Source organism: Acartia tonsa, chromosome 4 (genome assembly GCF_053477335.1).
Source record: "Acartia tonsa isolate MP-2025a chromosome 4, ASM5347733v1, whole genome shotgun sequence".
Classification (NCBI taxonomy): domain Eukaryota; kingdom Metazoa; phylum Arthropoda; class Copepoda; order Calanoida; family Acartiidae; genus Acartia; species Acartia tonsa.
Genome location: NC_137263.1, coordinates 43,472,016 through 43,492,170, shown reverse-complemented (window position 1 = coordinate 43,492,170; position 20,155 = coordinate 43,472,016). Strand labels below are relative to the sequence as shown.

At 35.1% G+C, this 20,155-nt stretch overlaps 2 protein-coding genes and 1 long non-coding RNA gene across 3 annotated transcripts; all 3 read left to right on the top strand.

Annotated features, from left to right (window-relative positions):
- Nucleotides 1-191: 191 nt before the first annotated feature.
- On the top strand, nucleotides 192-2,928 carry LOC145317337 (uncharacterized). Its single transcript, XM_080158379.1, has 4 exons — nucleotides 192-388; nucleotides 1,133-1,258; nucleotides 1,574-1,688; nucleotides 1,829-2,928. Exons 1-4 carry the CDS (start codon nucleotides 197-199, stop codon nucleotides 2,845-2,847), a joined length of 1,452 nt encoding a protein of 483 aa, XP_080014505.1. The 5' UTR covers nucleotides 192-196; the 3' UTR covers nucleotides 2,848-2,928.
- A 989-nt stretch (nucleotides 2,929-3,917) lies between these two features.
- Nucleotides 3,918-6,798, top strand: LOC145317341 (uncharacterized). Its single transcript, XR_013878973.1, has 2 exons — nucleotides 3,918-4,365; nucleotides 5,395-6,798. It is a non-coding gene; the product is annotated as an uncharacterized LOC145317341 (long non-coding RNA).
- A 1,352-nt stretch (nucleotides 6,799-8,150) lies between these two features.
- On the top strand, nucleotides 8,151-15,999 carry Irbp (Inverted repeat-binding protein). The gene is made up of 14 exons (XM_080158378.1): nucleotides 8,151-8,398; nucleotides 9,016-9,110; nucleotides 9,362-9,608; nucleotides 9,797-9,862; nucleotides 10,649-10,736; nucleotides 11,341-11,480; nucleotides 11,959-12,050; nucleotides 12,397-12,501; nucleotides 12,953-13,029; nucleotides 13,468-13,592; nucleotides 13,766-13,884; nucleotides 14,285-14,420; nucleotides 14,923-15,012; nucleotides 15,438-15,999. The coding sequence occupies exons 1-14, from the start codon at nucleotides 8,201-8,203 to the stop codon at nucleotides 15,687-15,689; spliced, it is 1,830 nt and encodes a 609-aa protein (XP_080014504.1). The 5' UTR covers nucleotides 8,151-8,200; the 3' UTR covers nucleotides 15,690-15,999.
- Nucleotides 16,000-20,155: the final 4,156 nt, after the last annotated feature.

Here is a 20,155-nt window from a genome sequence, read left to right as displayed (position 1 = left end):
AGTTGAATTGTTTTGAAATAATTGTATGTAAAATTAGTGTCGATTGTTATTTTATGTACGTTTTGTACTCAAATTGCCATTTATTTAGTATTGTTAAAAACGCTTAATTGTTATAAATAATGTAAAACTTACAGAAATGTGAAGAATGTGCTAAAATGTAATGATTTCCCCCGTAATTGGAACGGGATGAACGAGGATGTTTCCTGGCTTTTCTTTTCTGTGCCGCTTGGTAGCAGCTGTTCTAGCGGCGTTACCTGCGGCTGCTACGCCACCAAAGCCGCCACTGTCACGACTATCAGTTGTGGTGCTGACATATATATTTGTACCAACATTTGTAGCAGCTAGCTATAGAGAGTTTAAGTTTACTAATCATGATCTGTGTACTTCGGTGAGTTATTTTTTAAGGTATATGGGAAACTTTTTCTCGTATTCATTCGATAATATCCGGTTCTCAGCAAAACGAAAAATATGTCTCTCATCGTATTATATCCAGTTTTCTACACATATAAAAACTTGTTTTAAACTTATAATTGTACATTTTATATCCACAGAAAGCCGTTTATAATAGGATGCACGAAATAACTACTAGGTAATATATGTTTGTTTGTATTATTAAGGGGGGGGGGGGGAGTTTGACACATTTGCGTAAACCTGGTACCTAGGCTTTATCTTTGGACTGAGAGGATAGGTTATTACAGATAAAATCATTCTTATATGATGAATTTCACGAAGTTTTAAGATTTTTATGATAGGCCTCCAGGTGGTCTCTGTACAGGTAAAAATTAAAAAAAAAATTTTTTTTAAGTTACAGGTCAACCCATTTTTACCTGTACAGAGACCACCTGGAGGCCTGCAGCTCCGGAACCTGGAGGCCTATCAAAAAAATCTTAAAACTTCGTGAAATTCATCATATAAGAATGATTTTATCTGTAATAATCAATCCTCTCAGTCCAAAGATAAAGTCTAGGTACCAGGTTTACGCAAATGTGTCAAAACTCCCCCCCCCCCTTATTCGTCCGTTTATCAATCCTTTCATAATCTAAGCTTTCTTGGTTTCAAGTAACCATCTCCTGAATATGGTAGTTGTCCTTTTACATCCAATACAAAGAATTCTACATTAACCTGTATTTAGGCGGAGAATGGGCGAAGCCTCAAGCTCGGCAAGTCTGCAGCAATCCTATCATTTGATTCCACAGATGAGGACTACACACACAAATGTAATATCAAACTACAGGCAGACAAAGATTTTGGTCTTATGGTAAGAATATTTTAATATTTTAAAAAAGAAAAATCATATTTTTCAAGATCTCGGAAACTGTAGCAATAAAGACAGGGATCTTAAGGAATTAAGGGAATAATAAAGGGGGATTAGGAAGCTAGAAAAATAGCTTTAAAGCTGGCAATGTAGTTCCAAACCATTTTATTCAAACTTTTCGACCAATAATTTTAATCTAATATATTGTTTATCATCATTGGTGATGCATTATTTTCTATTGTATTATCCATTAAGATCCCTGGCTTTATAGAGACTTGGATTATGAGATCTCCAGATTAACACAATCTCCCTTTGTAGGCCTACATAGAAGACATGAGCCTGCTGGAGCTGGAGCCTGGCAAAATGAGATGCAAAGAATACATTCAGTTTGGCAGAGATGATTTTCTACCATTTTTCACACTTAAAAAATCAGGTAAATATTTCTTTCTATCTTTTCTATCAATGCGGCTCCTTTATATAATGCTTTCTTTTATAAGGTACCTAGCTGCTATTCGATTAAAATTAGGTAAATTCTAAATTTTGGTCCTGTAACTACTCAGATTTTTTTTTCAGAACGTTTGTGCGGCAACAAAACTGGTTATTTTTACGAGGAGCCGGACGGTAAACTGTTGATCTGGTTACAATTCTCATCCAAAAAATTGTCAGATGACCGGGCCAAGCGGCTCAGTATTGTGATCACCCCCTACATCAAGGCCGCCGAGGCCGTGGGCTCAACGGACTATAGAGTTTGTCAGTCCGGTCATCAGGCCATTAGGAAGGTTTACTTTTGTGATGATCGGGTTAATTGCGCGCTCGATCGCGACGTGGCGGGCGACGAACAGCCGAAAATATGTCGGCATGTGCCCGGGCGCAACGGCGCTAATGAGGAAACTGAACAACCGCCAATGTGGGCGCCACCATTAAATCTTGTCAGCATTACATTGGTGTTAGTTTCGGGCGTTGTCGTCCTTGTGATCGTGCTGTTGCTTATAAGCCGACTGCGGCGCTTTGGCTTGTGTTGTTACAAGAACCGACGCGGCAGTTGTGAGTTACCCGAGGGCGGCCTGGTGGCGCACAATCGGTCTGATGGTCAAGCCCTCGGCGATGCAAGCACTGTCGCTGCCATGGTGGCGCGCAATCATCGTGGTGGCATGGGCGGTCCAAACGCAGTCACCACAACATTAGACACTCTCGTATTAAACAATTATCCTATGCTGACCTACACATTGACAACACAGGGCGAAGGAGGCGGGGCCCGACCTAGGATGGGTCGAGGTACGACGCCCATTGATTCCGAACCGCCGCCCGCATACCATGATCTGTTCCCGGTAGGATATAAATTTGAGCCCGCTAAAGTGGAGGCTCTGCTGCAAGAGACAAGCTTAACAAGCTCCCTGCACGTTCAAGGTCAGGGTGAAGGGGAATCCTCACAAAAACCAGATGATCAAGCGGAACTAAGTGAAGGAGACACTGCAGTACTTGACAGTCATGTTGATGGCGAGGGCAGTGTAAGTACAAATGCAAGTGAGGTAGAAGGGGAAAATAAAAATGTGACGTCACATGCTGCTGATCAACCAAACCATACTGATTGAGCTTCTTTTTGTTCTATGTTATAAAGGGCGTTTTTAAGCCCTTAAATTACCTTTTTTACTCTTGTCCAGAAAAAAAGACCACACCCCACCCCCCCCACCCCCCTAAGATAAATTTATAGAATTTTATATGTATTCCTTTCTTTGCTTTATATGGTTTGATTTATAAGTTATCCCTTTAAAAACATGTAGATACATAGATCTTTAATTTCATATGTGAAAATAGTCTTAGTAAAAGATCTTAATGCCCAGTTGGAAAGCTAGTTTATACTAGTCAACGAATATGAAATTTTTATATTGTAAATAAATTTTTAATTCGTACAAAATTTTTAATTCGACCAATAAATTATTTGTGATAGTTTTTAAATAGACCATCCATGAACGTAATGTGTGTTTGGTAACTTGAAAAGCCAATTTATATTATGAATTTATAAATTGGCTGTGTTAATGGTCATATTATTACTTGGATCTTACACCAGATTGTCATTTACTCTAATGAAGTGAAACTAGTAGCTGGCTAAAATAACAATACCTCCCCCTTATTAAACTCGTTTACCACATCCCCTCCCCTCCTGCTAGTTGAACTAACCAACCATTAAATGATGTCCAGTCCATGTTAGCAACCTAAAGAGGACTATCCACGAACAAGAGCACGTGATTCTAAGTACCTTCCAGCATTGATCCTAAGTATTTTCTTTCAGAATATAATAGGTCACCATTAATAATTAATATATTGACGAGAAAATTTATATTTCACCACTTCAAGTTGAAGAAAAGTAAAAAAATGTTCAGGTTTTTAAGCCAAAATTCTATCAAACGTTTTGTTGAGTTCGGGGTGTCTTTAATTGTCCATGTTGTCAAATGATAAAAATTAAAAAAAGTTAAAAGCACATTTACTATATCTCATATGTATGTTTAAATTAATGCTAATATGAATTAATTTACAATCTATATAATAATATAACACGAGTATTCGCATATGTATCATCAAATATCCATTTTATTAAAAGAATTAGCTTCATAAAAGTTTTCAAAATCAATTAAAATACCTAAAAAAATATGGTGCAACATAAATTTTCTCGTCAATACATTAATGATATATGGTGACCTATTATATTCTGAAAGAAAATACTTAGGATCAATGCTGGAAGGTACTTAGAATCATGTGCTCTCGTTCGTGGATAGTCCCCTTTACGATAATTTTTCCCCTGTCATAATATCCACGTATATTTTACATCCATTGCTGTGTTACAGCTAATTAAGATATAATACAAAATATTACCTACCTATGCCTTTAGTTTTATCTTTCATTTCATGTTTACAATTTTTTAAATGGTATTTTTTTAAAGAAAGGGATTTTGTTTATTGAGATCCCATTATATTTGTACAATTATTCCTTGTTATACATAATAAAAATTAATAGAATTATATAGAAAAAATTTTTATTGTTTTTATTGCAAGTAAATGTAAAGTATTGTTGGGCTTTCTATATAAAAATTATTCTTTGCTTTGAATCTCCAGGTAATTTGCTTGTAATTTCATTTTCTTCCATGGTGTTTAGACAATCTAGGTCAATTTAAAGATATTTTTTTTTATTATTTTTAGTTTGATTTATAAAAATATTTGGTGCTTCCCCTCAAATTTCCTGTCGATCATTGAAACCCCCTGCCCTTATTTCTTAATGTATTGAAAGTTAAGTAAGGCAGGGTATTTTTTTTTATATAGACCCCAACCCTTCTGGGCCACCCTCTATAACTAATAGAACCTAACCTAACCTGACCCAAATTTATATAGAAACAAACCATCCTTTTTTTGTTTTTAATTTTTTTAAATACTATTGGAGGGTCTATGCGCTCGACAAGACAATTTATTGGAAAACGCTAAATATTTATACTATCTACTTACAAAAAAGTACTTCAATGATTTGAAACAATCCTTTGGAGTATTCTTACTATGCTTTCATTATTAAAAGCGAAGCTTTTCTATAATTAGTTTCGGTCCGTAATCAAGTCCTAAAAATGTAAGTATGTCCTTAAACAGCATTAGATTATGACAAAACTCACTTACCTTGTCATTACCTACCGCTGCCACCACATTAGATTATGACAAAACTCACTCACCTTGTCATTATTAGAAGCTTGAATTCTGATAGCATAACTTGAATTAGATCTCTGTGATACACCCCATGATTGACACGTGACATAGACAAATAAGATGACACTCGCACGTCCTTGTAGAGAATGTAGATATTCTGTGACTATGACTTATGAAGGAAGCAGCTGTTTGTATCTTTGCTATATACTCTTATGACTAATAGGCTTTGTATATCGAACAGCTGATTGTGCTTTGTACTTTGATTTGATCATTTGATGGCTGTTCAGGTTTAATCTAAACATGAACATTATTAATGGTTAGCGCAGTATCCTGTATTGAAGAAGTTTTGCAACAAATTTACTTCCAATTTTGTTTAGTAGACGTATGCATTAATATTCTGCTTATTCAGTTATAACATTATAAAAGTTTTAATGTTCGTTGTTCTTATCATTTCAGAGCTTCGCTTTTATGGATGTTTTGAACAAATAACTTTATTTAGTAAACTACTTATAATCATACCTTTAGGTTGATTTTTTTTTAATTAGTGAAACGCAATCAAAATTATTTTTTTTTTTTGTAAAATTTTATATTGAAAAATGTTCAAAAATTGTATAATATCTTAATACCGCAGAAACAAATTATTGAAAATCCAAGGTTTAGTTTATCGGCGTTTCACTAATTTAATACCTTTTATAAAATTATTTTATCTTGTAAAAGTAAAATAAACATTTACATATCTTACCTAACAAATGTATAATTAAAAACAAAATTTTAAATTAAAATGAATAAATACAATTTTGTATACCTAACCCCTCCTCTTACTGCCTAGCAGGAATAGGGAATAAGGAAATATTTAAAAAGACAAATTTAAGTACCTATAGTTAAATATTTACGTTAATCTAGGTCATTAGGTTTATTTAAAAAAAATAATTTAAGAAATTTTTTTTTTAAATATGGCATCGAAACTGAATAATAACCGCTGGAATAGAATCAGTTCTCAGCCATAATGAAAAATCATGTAAATCTTCGTATTACAGACAATTTTCTACAAATATTAAAACAAAGATATTAAAATTGATACCAGTTTTGTTAGCCTGGGCCTTCGGTCCCTTCATAGAAAAACTGGTTTTAATCTTATGATTTTTCATTTTAATATCCGCATAAAGCTGTCTATAATACGATGCGTTAAATAACTATTAGTTTTTAGATTCGATATTAGACTGAAACATTTCGAATAATCTATGGAACTTTCCATTTTTATTATTCTTGTTTCTATTTTGATATTTCTTATCCCCTATTCCTGCATATATACATATAATAGTTTCTAGCTTGTTGACATTATATTCATGTATATTATTATTAGGGATGGGAATCCGTCGAATTTTTGGGCCGGATTCGGATTCCGGATTCTGAAGGAATCCGTCAAAAAAAGTGACGGATTCTTGCGGATTCCGGATTCTTATTTTTTGCGGATTCCGGATTCGGATTCCGGATTCTAGCAATATTTTAAAAGGCCGTCCGTCACAGAGGGATCGTTTTTTTTGTTAATTTATCACTATGTTACTTGGTTAAAGCCTTGATTTGTTTAAAGTGTTGACTTCCAGCATAACTAAAACATTTACATCACATTAGTAATTATTAAAATTTGTTATGTAGAAATTTTTTTTTTGATCTTTGCCTTCAAACAGAGGGAGTTGTAAGAAAAAAGACGGTAATTTTAGCCTACCAATTTAGAATCCGGAATCCGCTATAAAAAACGGATTCCGGATCCGGATTCGGATTCCAAAATTGGCCGAAAATTGGGCGGATTCCGGATTCCGGATTCGGATTCCGGATCCGGATTCCCATCACTAATTATTATTATTATTATTATACCTTATATTGTAAAATTTAATATTAAATAATATGTAAACTCAGTGATTATTTAACTCTGTATGAATTATCAAAATATGTCGGATAGTTTTTTGAAATAGAATATATTGACAAAGTTTGTTTTAATCCATTTGAAATGTAGAATATTTTAATTGTTTGTATAGCAAGAAGATTAATTTACTCGCCATTGTTCTATATTTCCATGATAATTTGAATAGCTAGAAAGGGAGGTGACATATTTGGTCAAAACAAACTCATACCCCCCCTCCCCCTTATTTTGAAATTAAGGAGTAAGGGAAGTTTTTCGTTTGTTTATTACTTTAGATTATACTGGGCACTGGGTTGTCAGCAGGGATAAGGCACCACTGGTAAAGGCCCCACAGGAGTTAAGCCCATTAATTAAAATACCCTCTATTATTTTCTATTTCTTTTTTTAGATAAAGGGGGGGGGGGGAGGATACAGTATAGGCACTTTGTGGAAAGGCACCAGCGAGGTTTTATTTATATTATTTCATATTAATCTCTAACACTCGAGAAAAGTTATGAATTAAAATCTACTCTCAAGTCTTTTTGGCGGTCCTGATTGCTTTTTTTATTTAATTGTTATCTACCAAAGAGTTACAAAATATGATTAGCCTCTCACTCTTTAAAGACATGTTCTATTTAGTGATAGCAATCCGTCGAATTTTTGGGCCGGATTCGGATTCCGGATTCTTAAAAGAATCCGTCAAAAAAAGTGGCGGATTCCTTGTGGATTCCGGATTCTTATTGGCGGATTCGGATTCCGGATTCTAGCAGTATTTTAAAAGGCTTTTTTAAAAAAATAAATGAAGCATTAAAAAATTTAAGTGCTACATATGTCCAAAAATTAATGTGCTTGGTATTCTCTACAGGATTGTGTATATTTTGATTACCAGCTGATCTCTCAACTTCGTGGTTTATGTGGGAAGAGATGGGGGGGGGGGGGGGGGGTTATCTTTGCCATCTAAAAGAGGGAGTTGAAAGAAAAAACTCAAGACGCTAATTTTAGCCTAACAATTAAGAATCCAGAATCCGCTATTAAAAAACGGATTCCGGATTCGGATTCCAAAATTGGCCCAAAAATTGGGCGGATTCCGGATTGCCAACCCTAGTTCTATTCGCTAGACTGAATTTAAGTTGGATATCTGCCATAATAAGCAAGTTAGGATTATGCAAAAAGTTGAGATAGTGACCTTGGTTTTTTTTTGGTAATACATTTTACTAAATGATTCCTTGCTTCCCAAGGTTTAGTTCATCTAACATAATAAAATCAAAGTTAACATAATAATTCTTTGGTCAACAAAATAAAAACGTTTTAATGACTAAAATTGAAGAAAATAATAATTTCAGAAAGATTAATGTATTAAAAATGGAAGATTATGACTGGGAAAATGATTTTGATAATGTAGAGGATAATACTGGCGGTGATGAAGCCGGACTATACAGCGGCAAAAATGTCGTCTTGTTCGCCATTTACGGCGGCGAGACGATGCACCAAGAGGACGGCGGGGAGGAGGGGAAGACACTGTTTCAAAAGGCGGTAATGGCGGCTGTTGATACTTACAAGGTTTAACATTAAATTTCTTATAATTTACGCCATAAGTATTTTTCCTGACGCGAATGTGATAGGTTCGAATCTCTGTCTATTGCAGCGTAATAACTATGGACTTTAAAAATTGTTCTTGGTGCTGGTATTTCAGGTGCATTGCCTAAATAAGAGTAAGTGGAATGCCTTGGCCAAGAACAGGCTCAACTCATTACCATGTAATTGAACAGTTAGGACTTCCATTAAAAGTTTTGCAATCAAAAGGTTGGTTGTATGAAGGGCGTTTGACTAAATAATCATGCACATAATTAGGAGGCAACAATTTGTTCAGAGATATACAATAAACAAGATCTTGTGGTGTATCTCATTTTCTGTAGACGAACAGAGGCTAGTTGTTTGTTGAAATATTAGCTTGGGACTGACGTCATAAAAAGGACGTTATTTCTACTATTACTGCATTTTAGTTGCACACAGAAAAAAAAGAGGTTGAACGCCCGCGGGTAACTCACACCTTGTTAATACTTAATATTTTTAAATGCATAGCATCTCTTATTTTCTCACTGACTTACTCACTGAATACTTCAAACAGAAAATAAGAACTGGTAAATATATTGGTTAAAAAACTTACTTTTTTTTAGAACAAGATATTTACTGCAGAAAACGACATGCTTGGAGTTATATTTTTTGGAACCACTAAAAAGGTTCCTGAAAGCGCTGATTTTGATAACATCAGGTGAATTTAACAAAAAAACTGTATCATTATATGGATAGGCCTATGGATGAGCAATTATTTCATTTAAAAAAAAAATATTAAGTTGAATATGTCATATTAAAGTGGGAAAAATCTATTTATTTTACTTATTTATCTTACTTCTTTGTCCCATTAGTAAGCCATAATTTTAAAAGAAATTATTTGGATTTGAAGATAAGTTTAATGCCAAATAAGAATCTGAATAATGAAATATAATAAAACCGTTTTTTTAGTGTAATAAGCCCGCCTTCACCGCCGACCGCCAGCGTTATTATTCAACTAGAGGGTTTGGCTGGCGATGCGGGTAAGGAAAGCTTCCGCCAGGAGTATGGGTGGGACGGGCAGGTGAAGCTGCACGAGGTGCTGTGGCAGTGCCAGTCCCTGATGGCGGGTGTCAAGGGCAAGGTGGCCTCACGCAGGATCCTGCTACTTACCTGTGATGCAGACCCACATCGCGGAGACCAGACGCTTAATATTCAGGTTCATAAAAATTTTCATTCTCCCCAAAAATTACGCCTTTAAGTTTTCCGTCCGACAATAAATAAAAACATTCTGATATTATCAAATATTTTTTTAATAAGATCAATTAGATTCTTTACATGTATTACAGCTAGGAACGTGTAAACTATATTTTAAAATTAGAAATTACAAGTTCTAATTTTGTTCAGGCTCGACGTAAAGCAAGTGACCTGCATTCTAACAATATTTATCTTGATGTTATTCCAGTTCTTCAGGTAATCATTGGGGGAATATTATTTTATCAACCTTGACCTATCCCCGCGCCTAAGACTCGCGTCTTCACTTCATCCTAAAAGACCAAGGAAATCTTCTACAAATCTTCTACAAAACCTAAAGGACCAAGGAAATCTTCAGCAAATAAAAAAAATAAAAAAATGGAGGGGGGATTTTTTGGTTTTTGGGGGGGTTGGGGGTGTCCCACCCCCCAAGAAAATAGCTTAAAACCACCACAGGACCAATAGGTATATACCCTGAAGAGTAGAATCCGATTGGTTCAGTGGTTACCGAGATCTTAAGCTTCAGACGGACGGACGGACGGACAGACAGACATCAAGCTACTTTGTATTATAGATAGGAAAATCGGCGCTTTCCCTTCAAACTTTTACTAGACCACCGAACCACCTCCCTCTAGCAACGGGGGGGGGGGGGGGGGGGCTTTATCCCTTCAAGGTCCTATCCATACGGGGGCGCTTTTATTTTTTTACCTGATAAATCATTAAAAAGCATAAAAATGCTTTTTTTTCTCTTCAAACTTTTGTTAGTGCTCCAGATGAAGTATGAGGGAAACTGCCGAACAATCGCAATTTTTTCTAACTTAGTATAAACTTCATCATAACTGAATAACAATTTCTCCTTCTGCTGCTATGTCAGACCATAAAAAAAGGATTAAAGGCAACCAAATTACAAAGCTTATTAGGTTATCACTACAATAATCTTAAGACCTGGGTTACACTTTATGATTTGTTTAAAAATTTACGCTGTAAAAAAATGATTAATTTTAGAATATTGAAGAATTTGATATTTCTGTGCTATACTCTGACATAATGAAATTGGCTGATGATGATTGGAATGGAATTAATAATTCTTTAGGTAAATATAAATATTAACAATGATTATTTTAAGCTTTATGTATTATAGAATTTATATCCTTCGACAATAATTCTGAAGAGTTGCTACTTTATAATAAGGATATGAACATGCTGAACGTCTTTCCGTAAAACTCTCCTTCTTCTTCCAATATTCGCTGATGATTCACCCTTACCCCTTTACAATCTCTCCACCTCTCTTCATTTTCAACTCAAATCTTCAATCATCTCACAACTCTCCTAATGTTATATAATCCATAAAATAAAGTAACAGGATCTGTGTATGTGTGTGTGTGTGTGTGCATGCGTCTCTCAATCAGTCAGTCTGTACCTAAATCTCTCATTAACCGCTGAACAGATATAGTTCTCCTTTACAATGTAGTTTCTCTGGTCCTGAGAAGGTTCATAGCTATTTGGGGGGAAATCGACGCTAGAAAAGAAATACTGGGTTTACTGCCGAAACTTTTTCTTTTTAAAACTACAATTGAAAGTGTGTGGGGTCTACTTCCCACTTCCCCTCTCAGGAAGGACCCCCAAGAGGCCTCTAGGAGCATAGCGGCTAGTCCCTAATACTGCGTTCCTTATGAGCACAATAAACCTTTCTATAGACATGCTGACGGAGACGGTACTGAAGAAATCATTTGTGAAGCGGAGCACCGGCAGAATCAATTTCTCCATCAACGGAGTGAACATCGGAGTGTCGGTGTACAACATGCTTGGCAAACCTAAGAGACCTCAAAGAAAAAAGGAAAGATAAAATTAAAACATGATATAGAATAATGCCATATTGGTTTCACTCATACCTATCGTATTTGGGAGTTTGATAGGGATAGACTTTGTCTAATGCTGTTTTAAATTTTCTTTTAAACTTTTAGACATTATATAATATAGTAATATTTGATTGTTAAAATTTTTAAAATTCCTAACTGACCCTATTAAATTAAGATTGTAAATATTATTCGGAAGCAACTTCGGTTTTTAGTAACGAATCTACTCTACAATGTACCTTGTCTGTATGTCCGTTAATCTTTCGGCCATGCTACAATACAATATTTTGATATGTAAAGGATCTTTATTTCTCCCTAATTTTATGACCACTGAACATCTGTGTTATAACTCACTTTGTCCGTTTGTCCATCCATGATTTTGTGTGTGCTTCTCTTCTTGTGGATGTTGTCAACCTTGTTATTAACATGAAATATGTTTTAATTGTGTCTGTTCATCAGATGGTATCTAACACGTCAGACTTGGTGAGACAAGAACGCAGTTATGTTCATCCTGTTGACCAGACCCCACTCCTACCCTCAGATATTAATAAGTATGCTACTTTAATGGATTTAGAATAGATATTAGGCTGTTTATTACGCCATCAAGATTTTATAATAACTTTTTCTTATTCAATGGCTTAATGACTTTAGTCCTTTAATTGATTTTTATTGGTTGGTTTATTATGTTGAGTAACTTGAAAAGTTTGTCTGTCCGTACTCCGTAAGAAACAATATATGGCTGCTATTCTAGATAAGAGGCTGTTTTTTGTGAAGAATCTCTAATAAAATTGAGCATTTGATTTATCAGTATGTCGGTAATTTAATTTCTGTAGAAAAATTTCATTTTCTAGGTTGATAGGTATTACAGATAACTGAATAAATACTACGTGTATCTAGGTTTATGAATTATGGAGGTAAAGATATACAGATGACAATATCAGATGTCAAGCATATTCAATCCTGTGCTATTGAACACAATTTTCTACGCTTACTCGGATTTAGGTAGGTACATACATTTTTGACAACTAGGAAAATCTAGCAAAATTGTTTATTGTTTATTTTACACCTTCTACTATTGAAATTACCTAAAATTCTTCCCCTTTTTGTGTCAAAAACACAGTGACTGTAAATTTGCTAGTTGTTGAAAAGCTATTTCGGAATGGCTTCGAAACTGATTAATATCCAGTGGATTAGAACCGGTTCTCAGCAATACTTAAAAATCATGTATAGCAGCGAGTTAAAGACAATTTTCCACAAATATTAAATAAAATCATAAAATGAATACCTTCGGTCTCTTGGGTGTAACAAAACTTGTTTTAATATTTCATTTTTCATTTTAATATTCGCGGAAAGCTGTCTATATTACGATGCGATAATTAACTATTAATCATCAGATTTGAAACTTGATTTATAAAAATGACATAGCACATAAATATTTTTTTTTTTTTTTCAGGGATAAAGACTCATTAAAGCTCGGAAATTACGTGAAGATACCACAATTTCTTTACCCCTGTGAAGATTTAATCAAAGGTAATTGATGTTTTCTTGTTGGACTAGATCGAGTTTCATGAGTTAGATTTTAAAGCCACTTAATCAACTTTAATTTATGTAATAACTAATAAGGACTTACTTAGGTATATTCTTAACAAAACTCAAATACAAGGCAAATTTTATATTCAATCAAATCACTATAACAAGTACCTAATCTTCTTTACATCGCTTTAGGACCACAAACGAATATTTGAAGTAAAAAAAGCTTATTTTTGATTCTTAGTGTAGGTAAGGTTAGGTGAAATATTATGTAAGCGCATTGCGGGGTTAGTATCCCTTAGGGATGGGGTACCTCAAGTTTTTTTTTAATTTAAAAGTCAAAGGGGAATTAGGTGGCAAATGCCAAGTAACTTTTATGAAACTATCCCTTTAGTGTCAATTACAAAAAATTACAAATGATCCTTTTTTTGTTTGCAGGATCCAACAACTTGTTTGCTGCGCTACTTGGTAGATGTGCGGCCCTGAACAAGATAGCCATTTGTTCATACAAGCCTCGCAGCATTTCTGGACCTTGCTACGTTGCCCTCCTTCCTCAACCTGAGGTGGGACATTTGTAGTTGTCAGGGAGTGAAATCAATGGTCAGGGCTCGGCAGTCCTGGTTAGTGTGTTGAAGTAGTAGGGTGTATGTTTGTCTGACTGTATTTGGCGTAGCTTAAACTTAAACTTTTTAATTTGAAAAGGTGTAATATTTGATTTAACCTAATCTTGTTTTAGGAACTTGATCCAGAAAGTAATGCCCAGGTGAAACCTCCAGGTTTTCACGTGATCTGGCTCCCATTTATGGATGACCGGAGGGCCCTGCCAGAAGTTAGAATGAAACTTGATAATCCAAGGTATGCTATTTTATTTGGTATGAAATACTTCATTAAGCATGAAAAGAATTTTGAGAGTGAACCTCCGCGTCCTGCAATCTAATTTATAATTACATACCTACCCTAAGAATGACTGGTATCCTACTTTAATCTATCCACCAAAAAAAACGGAGTCGAAAAATGATGCGTTTGGGGGGAGGCGGGATTTAAATCAATATTTTTTTTTATTTTTAACAGGGGAAGGGCGGGTATGAAACTTTTTGAAGTTTCACATTATACCTCTTAATAGCTACCGCCATGCCAAATTTCAGTTATTAACTCTTTTTTTCAGTGGAGTTCTTTTAACTTTCACTTTAGGTTTCATAGTGTCACAGCTGGCCTCCCCCTTTTTAAACAAGTAGTTAACTCTTCTATGTTATAGCGACGCTGTAGAAGCTGCGAGGGAAGTTATTCGTAAGCTGAAGCTGAAGAAGTTTATACCTGTAGAGGACGGCAGCCTCCAGACTGTCTACAGGACCATAGAGGCACATGCACTCAACAAACAATCCATGGATCCGGTAACATTTTGATTAATTTATCCAAACTTTATACAGGCAAGCCTAAGAATTTTTAAAGATTTGCATACAGCAATAGAAAATAAAGGATAACAATAGAATGAATTGTTTCGCCTAAAACTTGGATAGAATTATGCAGACTAATATTCTAGTTATAGAGCAGCATCGCGCCCGCTGCAAAAGTAGTCAATAGTGAAGTGATATTTTGCATTTATGAGGTTGCATATAGGCGGAAAACTATATTTACTGCGACCAACGGGGTTGGGTAACAATAAGTAAGTCCCGGTTAGATATGTGTGATATTCATCCTATCATATGAAGTAGTAAGCTTTTCTTTGTCTGCAGCTATGAATCTTACTAACTGCTCAGTAGATATGGGTCTCCTTTACAGTGAAGCTAACTATTGGCTCAAGAAAGGGTTTTAACTACTTTTGGAGAGGGTACCTCCACCCTGCAAAGAAAATTCGCCTTAGTCAACACTATTGATTTATTTTGTTGCTTTTAGGTTGAAGATGAGACGCTGCCAGACAATGAAAGAATGAAGAGAAAGCTTGGGGACAGGAGTGAGGCTTTCCTTAGTAAAGTTTATGATGAGGTACTTTATATTCATTCATTCTTTAAAGAGTAGGTAGTAGTTTTACGATTTGGTACTTTGGAGCTTTTAGTGGCTTGGCTTTAAGAAAAAAAATCAAACCACATAGTTTTGAGGCTTAATTACCGTTACAATTATAAACAAGAATGACAACATTAGAGAAGTAGAAAACAAATTCACGAATGGATAAAAGGTCAAAAAAGTTCTATAGAAGATGTTCAGGGGCCATAAATATGACAGAGATAAAAAGAATGAGAGGGAGAGATTGTAATGCTAAATTAAAAATCCCAAAACCTTTATACTAATTAAATTAAATACCTTTCGTATAGGGAATCTTTACGTAGCTTATAAAGTAGCTTATAAAATCACGTTTTCTCAGACGGACATTTTGAAAACTACATGGTAGAAGATGTAATTAATTTTTTTAGGGTTATGATCCAGCAAAGTTTAAACCGACAAAGAAATCTAAACCATCCTCTGCTAAACCAAAACCAGCCGCTTCAGCTGCGTCCAAGGCCGCCATGAGTGAAGATCTGGACATGGCCGCCTTGGTGGCTGCTGGCACAGTCAAGAAGCTTACAGTTGACGTGCTGAAGAACTGGCTGAGGGGCCAGGGTGTCGCTGTGTCCAATAAGAAGAAGGCAGATTTAGTACAAGATGTTGAGTCAATGTTTCAATAAATAACAATAAATTTGATTAAAACTAAAGTAACTATAATGGTACCTAATCGTGTTAACTTGAATGATGGTAATTTATACATCTTACTTTGGTACTAAAATTTTAAATTTTGCATTATTATAACGTGATGTTTTTCTAACATTTTTATGATATTGACCATATTTATAAAAATGCACAAAAAGTTTTTCATTTTTTAAATTGTGATATACCTATTAAACATGTGATTTTTTGCTTTTAATAGTGTGTTATTTCACTGTTTCTCCCCCCAAAGTGCCTAGTCGAGTACAGAGATGGATCTTTAAATCATTTTAGTGGTGAGTCAGATCGGGGTGAGCCAACTTTCCACCAATGAGAGCACAGCATTTTATGCCGCGCTGTGATTGGCTGAAATTCGGCTTACCCCGATCTGGCTCACCACTAAAATGATTTATAGATCCAGCTCAGAAACATCTTTACCCCTTGTGAAAAAAAAGGAGGGGGGGGGGGAAGGGGTTTACTTAAAGTTCGTTTATATTGGGTAAAGGGTTGCCCAGAAGGGTTAGGGTACCAAACGTATGGGTCCAGCAAAGGAATAAGGATACTACCCTTTTATTTTCAATTTATAACAAAACATTATGGGGAGTTTTTTTGTGCTCGCTAGTCACTCTGAGGGAAAGTATCAACATTCTAAACAATTTTTGTATCATGTAATCACTGTGATCTCAAATAAATTATTTAATTATCTAAAACCTTTTTTTATAACAAGGGTGTAGGATCGAGGCTTAGCCACAAAATGCGACTTTCAATCAGGTGTCAATATTAGGATAAATCCTTTTAAGTTTCTTAAGCTTGCCTAGAAGTTAGGGTTACCTTTTCCGTACATTGATATATAGAAAAATGTTCGATCTAGGAAATCTGAACGCATAATCTTGCCTTTTAAAATATTATTGGATTTACTTATTATTTCATTATTATATTCTAGACACAAACTTTTAAAATTGGTCATCGAAACATTGCTTTTATTTTAACTAAGATATGTCGAATATTATTAGAACATATTCTATGAAATTTCCAAGGATGGCCCAAGAGTTAAAGGGTTTTCGGCTCATATGAAGGAGACTAGCATCTAAATTGTAGAAGGAAGGAAGCTAGCCTCAAATTTTGTATGATATAGCCTATATGGTATGTTTCATCCATTTTATTTTTATGTTGCTAGTTATTAATGGTAGCCCAAGAGTTAGGGTTTCCTTAGCCAATATTTCTTGGCCTCGCATAGAAATAAAGAAATATGTAAGACTTGTGAAACCTAACTTCTAGGCTGGTCTAAGTAATTTTGTATGATTTAGCCTACTATATGGTATGTTTTTTTAGCTATGGCCAATTAATTTATATGTTACTAGCGGCTACTGCTCTAATAAAGGGGAACCGTACCGGTATAGCGACAAGCGAGAACCTTCGGTACAGACGGACACACAGAGCATAGGCGTCCAAGGGGGGGGGTAATGGGCCATTTGGCACCCCCAAATGATTTTGGGGGTGCCGTAGGCACCCCCAAATTTTTTTGAACAATACCCCCCCCCCAAAAAAAATTACCCCTACCTTGGGGGTGCCGTAGGCACCCCCAACGATTTTGGGGGGGGTATTTACCCCCCCCAAACCATTTTGGGGGGGGTAATTACCCCCCCAAAATAAATGTTCTTTAAAAAAATTTTTTGGGGGGGGGGGTATTTACCCCCCCCAAATTGAATGTTCTTTAAAAAAAAATTTTACTGAAAATTTTTTTTGGGGGGGGGGAGGGAGTAATCCCCGCCCCCCCCCCCCCCTAAACCATCCCGGGGATCTATGATGTAATTGTAAAGCACTGAAGATTCCATAAAATAGATACCTAACTAAATTAAATATTTCATTAAATAATGAAAAAGAATTTCTATAGGCGATTTCTTTTGGGAGGATGTCAGGGTGTCTCAAAACTAGTTATAAAACTTACCAGGACCTATAAGACGCTTCACTTTAAAGTATAATCATATTGGTTCATTGGTTAGTGAGTTAATTATTGTATTTTTATGTTCTAAAGAATGAGATACTACTATATATTTGAACTAGCGGCTTCGCCCCTAGCCTCTAGGGGCTTTGCCCCAAGAGGTGATCAAAAAAAAATTAAGGTGAAATTCGTAAAAGGACAAAGGAAATCTCCTGCAAAAAAAAAAAAAAAAAAAACCAAGGAAATCTTCTGCAAAAAAAAAAAAAAAAAAAAAAAGATTGGGGGGGAGGATTTTTTTGTTTTGGGGGGGGTTGGGGTTGTCCCACCCCCCAAGAAAATATCTTAAAACCACCACAGGACCAGCAGGTATAATCCCTGAAGAGTAGAGCCCATTCGGTTCAGCGGTTACCGAGATCTTAAGCTTCAGACGGACAGACGGACAGACAGACAGACAGACAGACATCGTTCTACTTTGTATTATAGATAGTAGTGGCGCCCTTAGCATCTAAGAACTCGTGTTTTCTAAAGGGTAAAAAGGGAGGAGGAAAATAGCCTAAAACCACTCAAAGGATTGACCTATAATAGTGTGGAACCATCATGGGATCTATGTGAAGCTTTCCTAAAAAGGAGAACTCAGTATTAAAAGTAATGAAATCTGAAGCTATAGTCAAATAAACCTTACTTACTACTTTATGTTATAGGATAGTACTTATTAACTTAATAGATTAGGTAGGTGCTTTTTTTACATAATTAAATTACCCCCCCCAAAAATTTTACCCCCGGGGTAAATTAGTTTGGGGGGGGTAATTACCCCCCCCAACAGATTTGGGGGGAGTATTTACCCCCCCCAACAGACTTTAGGGGAGGTAATTACCCCCCCCCAATCAAATTTTACCCCCGGGGTAAAAATTTTGGGGGGGGTAAAAAAAATTTCGGCGCGCTTCGCGCGCCATTTTACCCCCCCCAAACACGAATTACCCCCCCCCTAAAAATTTTTACCCCCCCCAAAAAAAAAAGCTTGGACGCCCCTGACACAGAGATCCTCTTACTTTTACATAAGGACATATTTTTCACAAACTATTGAAATTGTGTGTTTTGAGAGACGGCGGAAATAATGGACTTACCATTACTTGGATCTTACACCAGATTAGCATGCGTTTACTACTGCGGAACTGGCTAAAATAACGCATTTTCTTCCTACTGGATAAACGAAATGACCAAATAGTGCAGTGATGCTCATGTTAGCAACCTGAATTGACGACAACTTTCCCCCCGTCATAATATCCACGTATATTCTATATTCATTGAGGAAATACACTTAAAAGTGTACATCCTTACGCTATTTTTTCTAATAGTTTGTTGTTCTTTTTGGCTTACATGAAGCGTTGGCTGCCGTTCTCAATTTTATTTAAATGCGAGTGGTTTCGTCCCTAGTTCCCAGGGAAGTGCCGCCAAAATATAGCAGGGATTGATACTGATCTTACAGAAAATTGAGAAACAATCTCTCTAGCCGTAAATAATATTAGTACCCTAAATTTTATACCTATATCTCGTTATCATTTTAATTGGCTTTTCTCGTATTCATTCGAATCCGGTGGATAGGAACCGGTTCTCATCCATACGAAAAAAACTATGTCTAGCATCGTATTATATCCAGCTTTCTACGAATATAAAAATGTACAATCATAAGATTAAAACCAGTTTTTTATATTGTACATCTATATCCGCGGAAAGCCATTTATAATACGATGCGAGAAATAACTATTATTGAATTTTGATGTGTTTTTGTTCCAAACTAACAAAACTTTAATTTGTTTATTGCCATGGAGATTTATATTGATTTTTAATCCATTGTCTTATCCATTAACATACATACAAATAGACGCGTAGATTTCTAGACTATTAAATTGCGCGGGTAAATTTGAAATAACAGAATTGGCGCCAAGTGGAACACAATTATCAACAGACTTTGTTTACACTTATATACGCGCGAAGATTCATGTATACAAACAAAATAAAACTTAAAATGTAATACAGAGTTTTATTTATAAATAGAAAATAGCATTTTCTTCTCTTACAAAAAACCTTTCTGATTGTAATCGTTTTTTTTAACATTAAGAAGTAATATGTTTAAACTGAAAAAATCATTCTTTGATATACATTTATTGAAATTTAACAAAAATAAATATGAAATTATAAAAATCAACATTATAATTATTATATTGATAGCCCCGAACACAAAAAAACCTTAGATTTTCGATAAAGTTTAAAGATAATGTAAAAACTTGCATTTGAAAACCTAGCAAAAATTCTTTATGTTAAAAAAATTTAAACTAGTTTTGGCTCTAGTCTTATGGGATGAGAAGAGAAAAAGAGGTGAGGAAAAAAATAGCTTAAAACTATCCAAGATATTTAGCTTCGGTCAAAAAATCTACGTTATATTATAGGATATGTAAAATATAATGAACTTAATCTTTAAAATTACTTAGCAAAAAGTTTATGTTAATA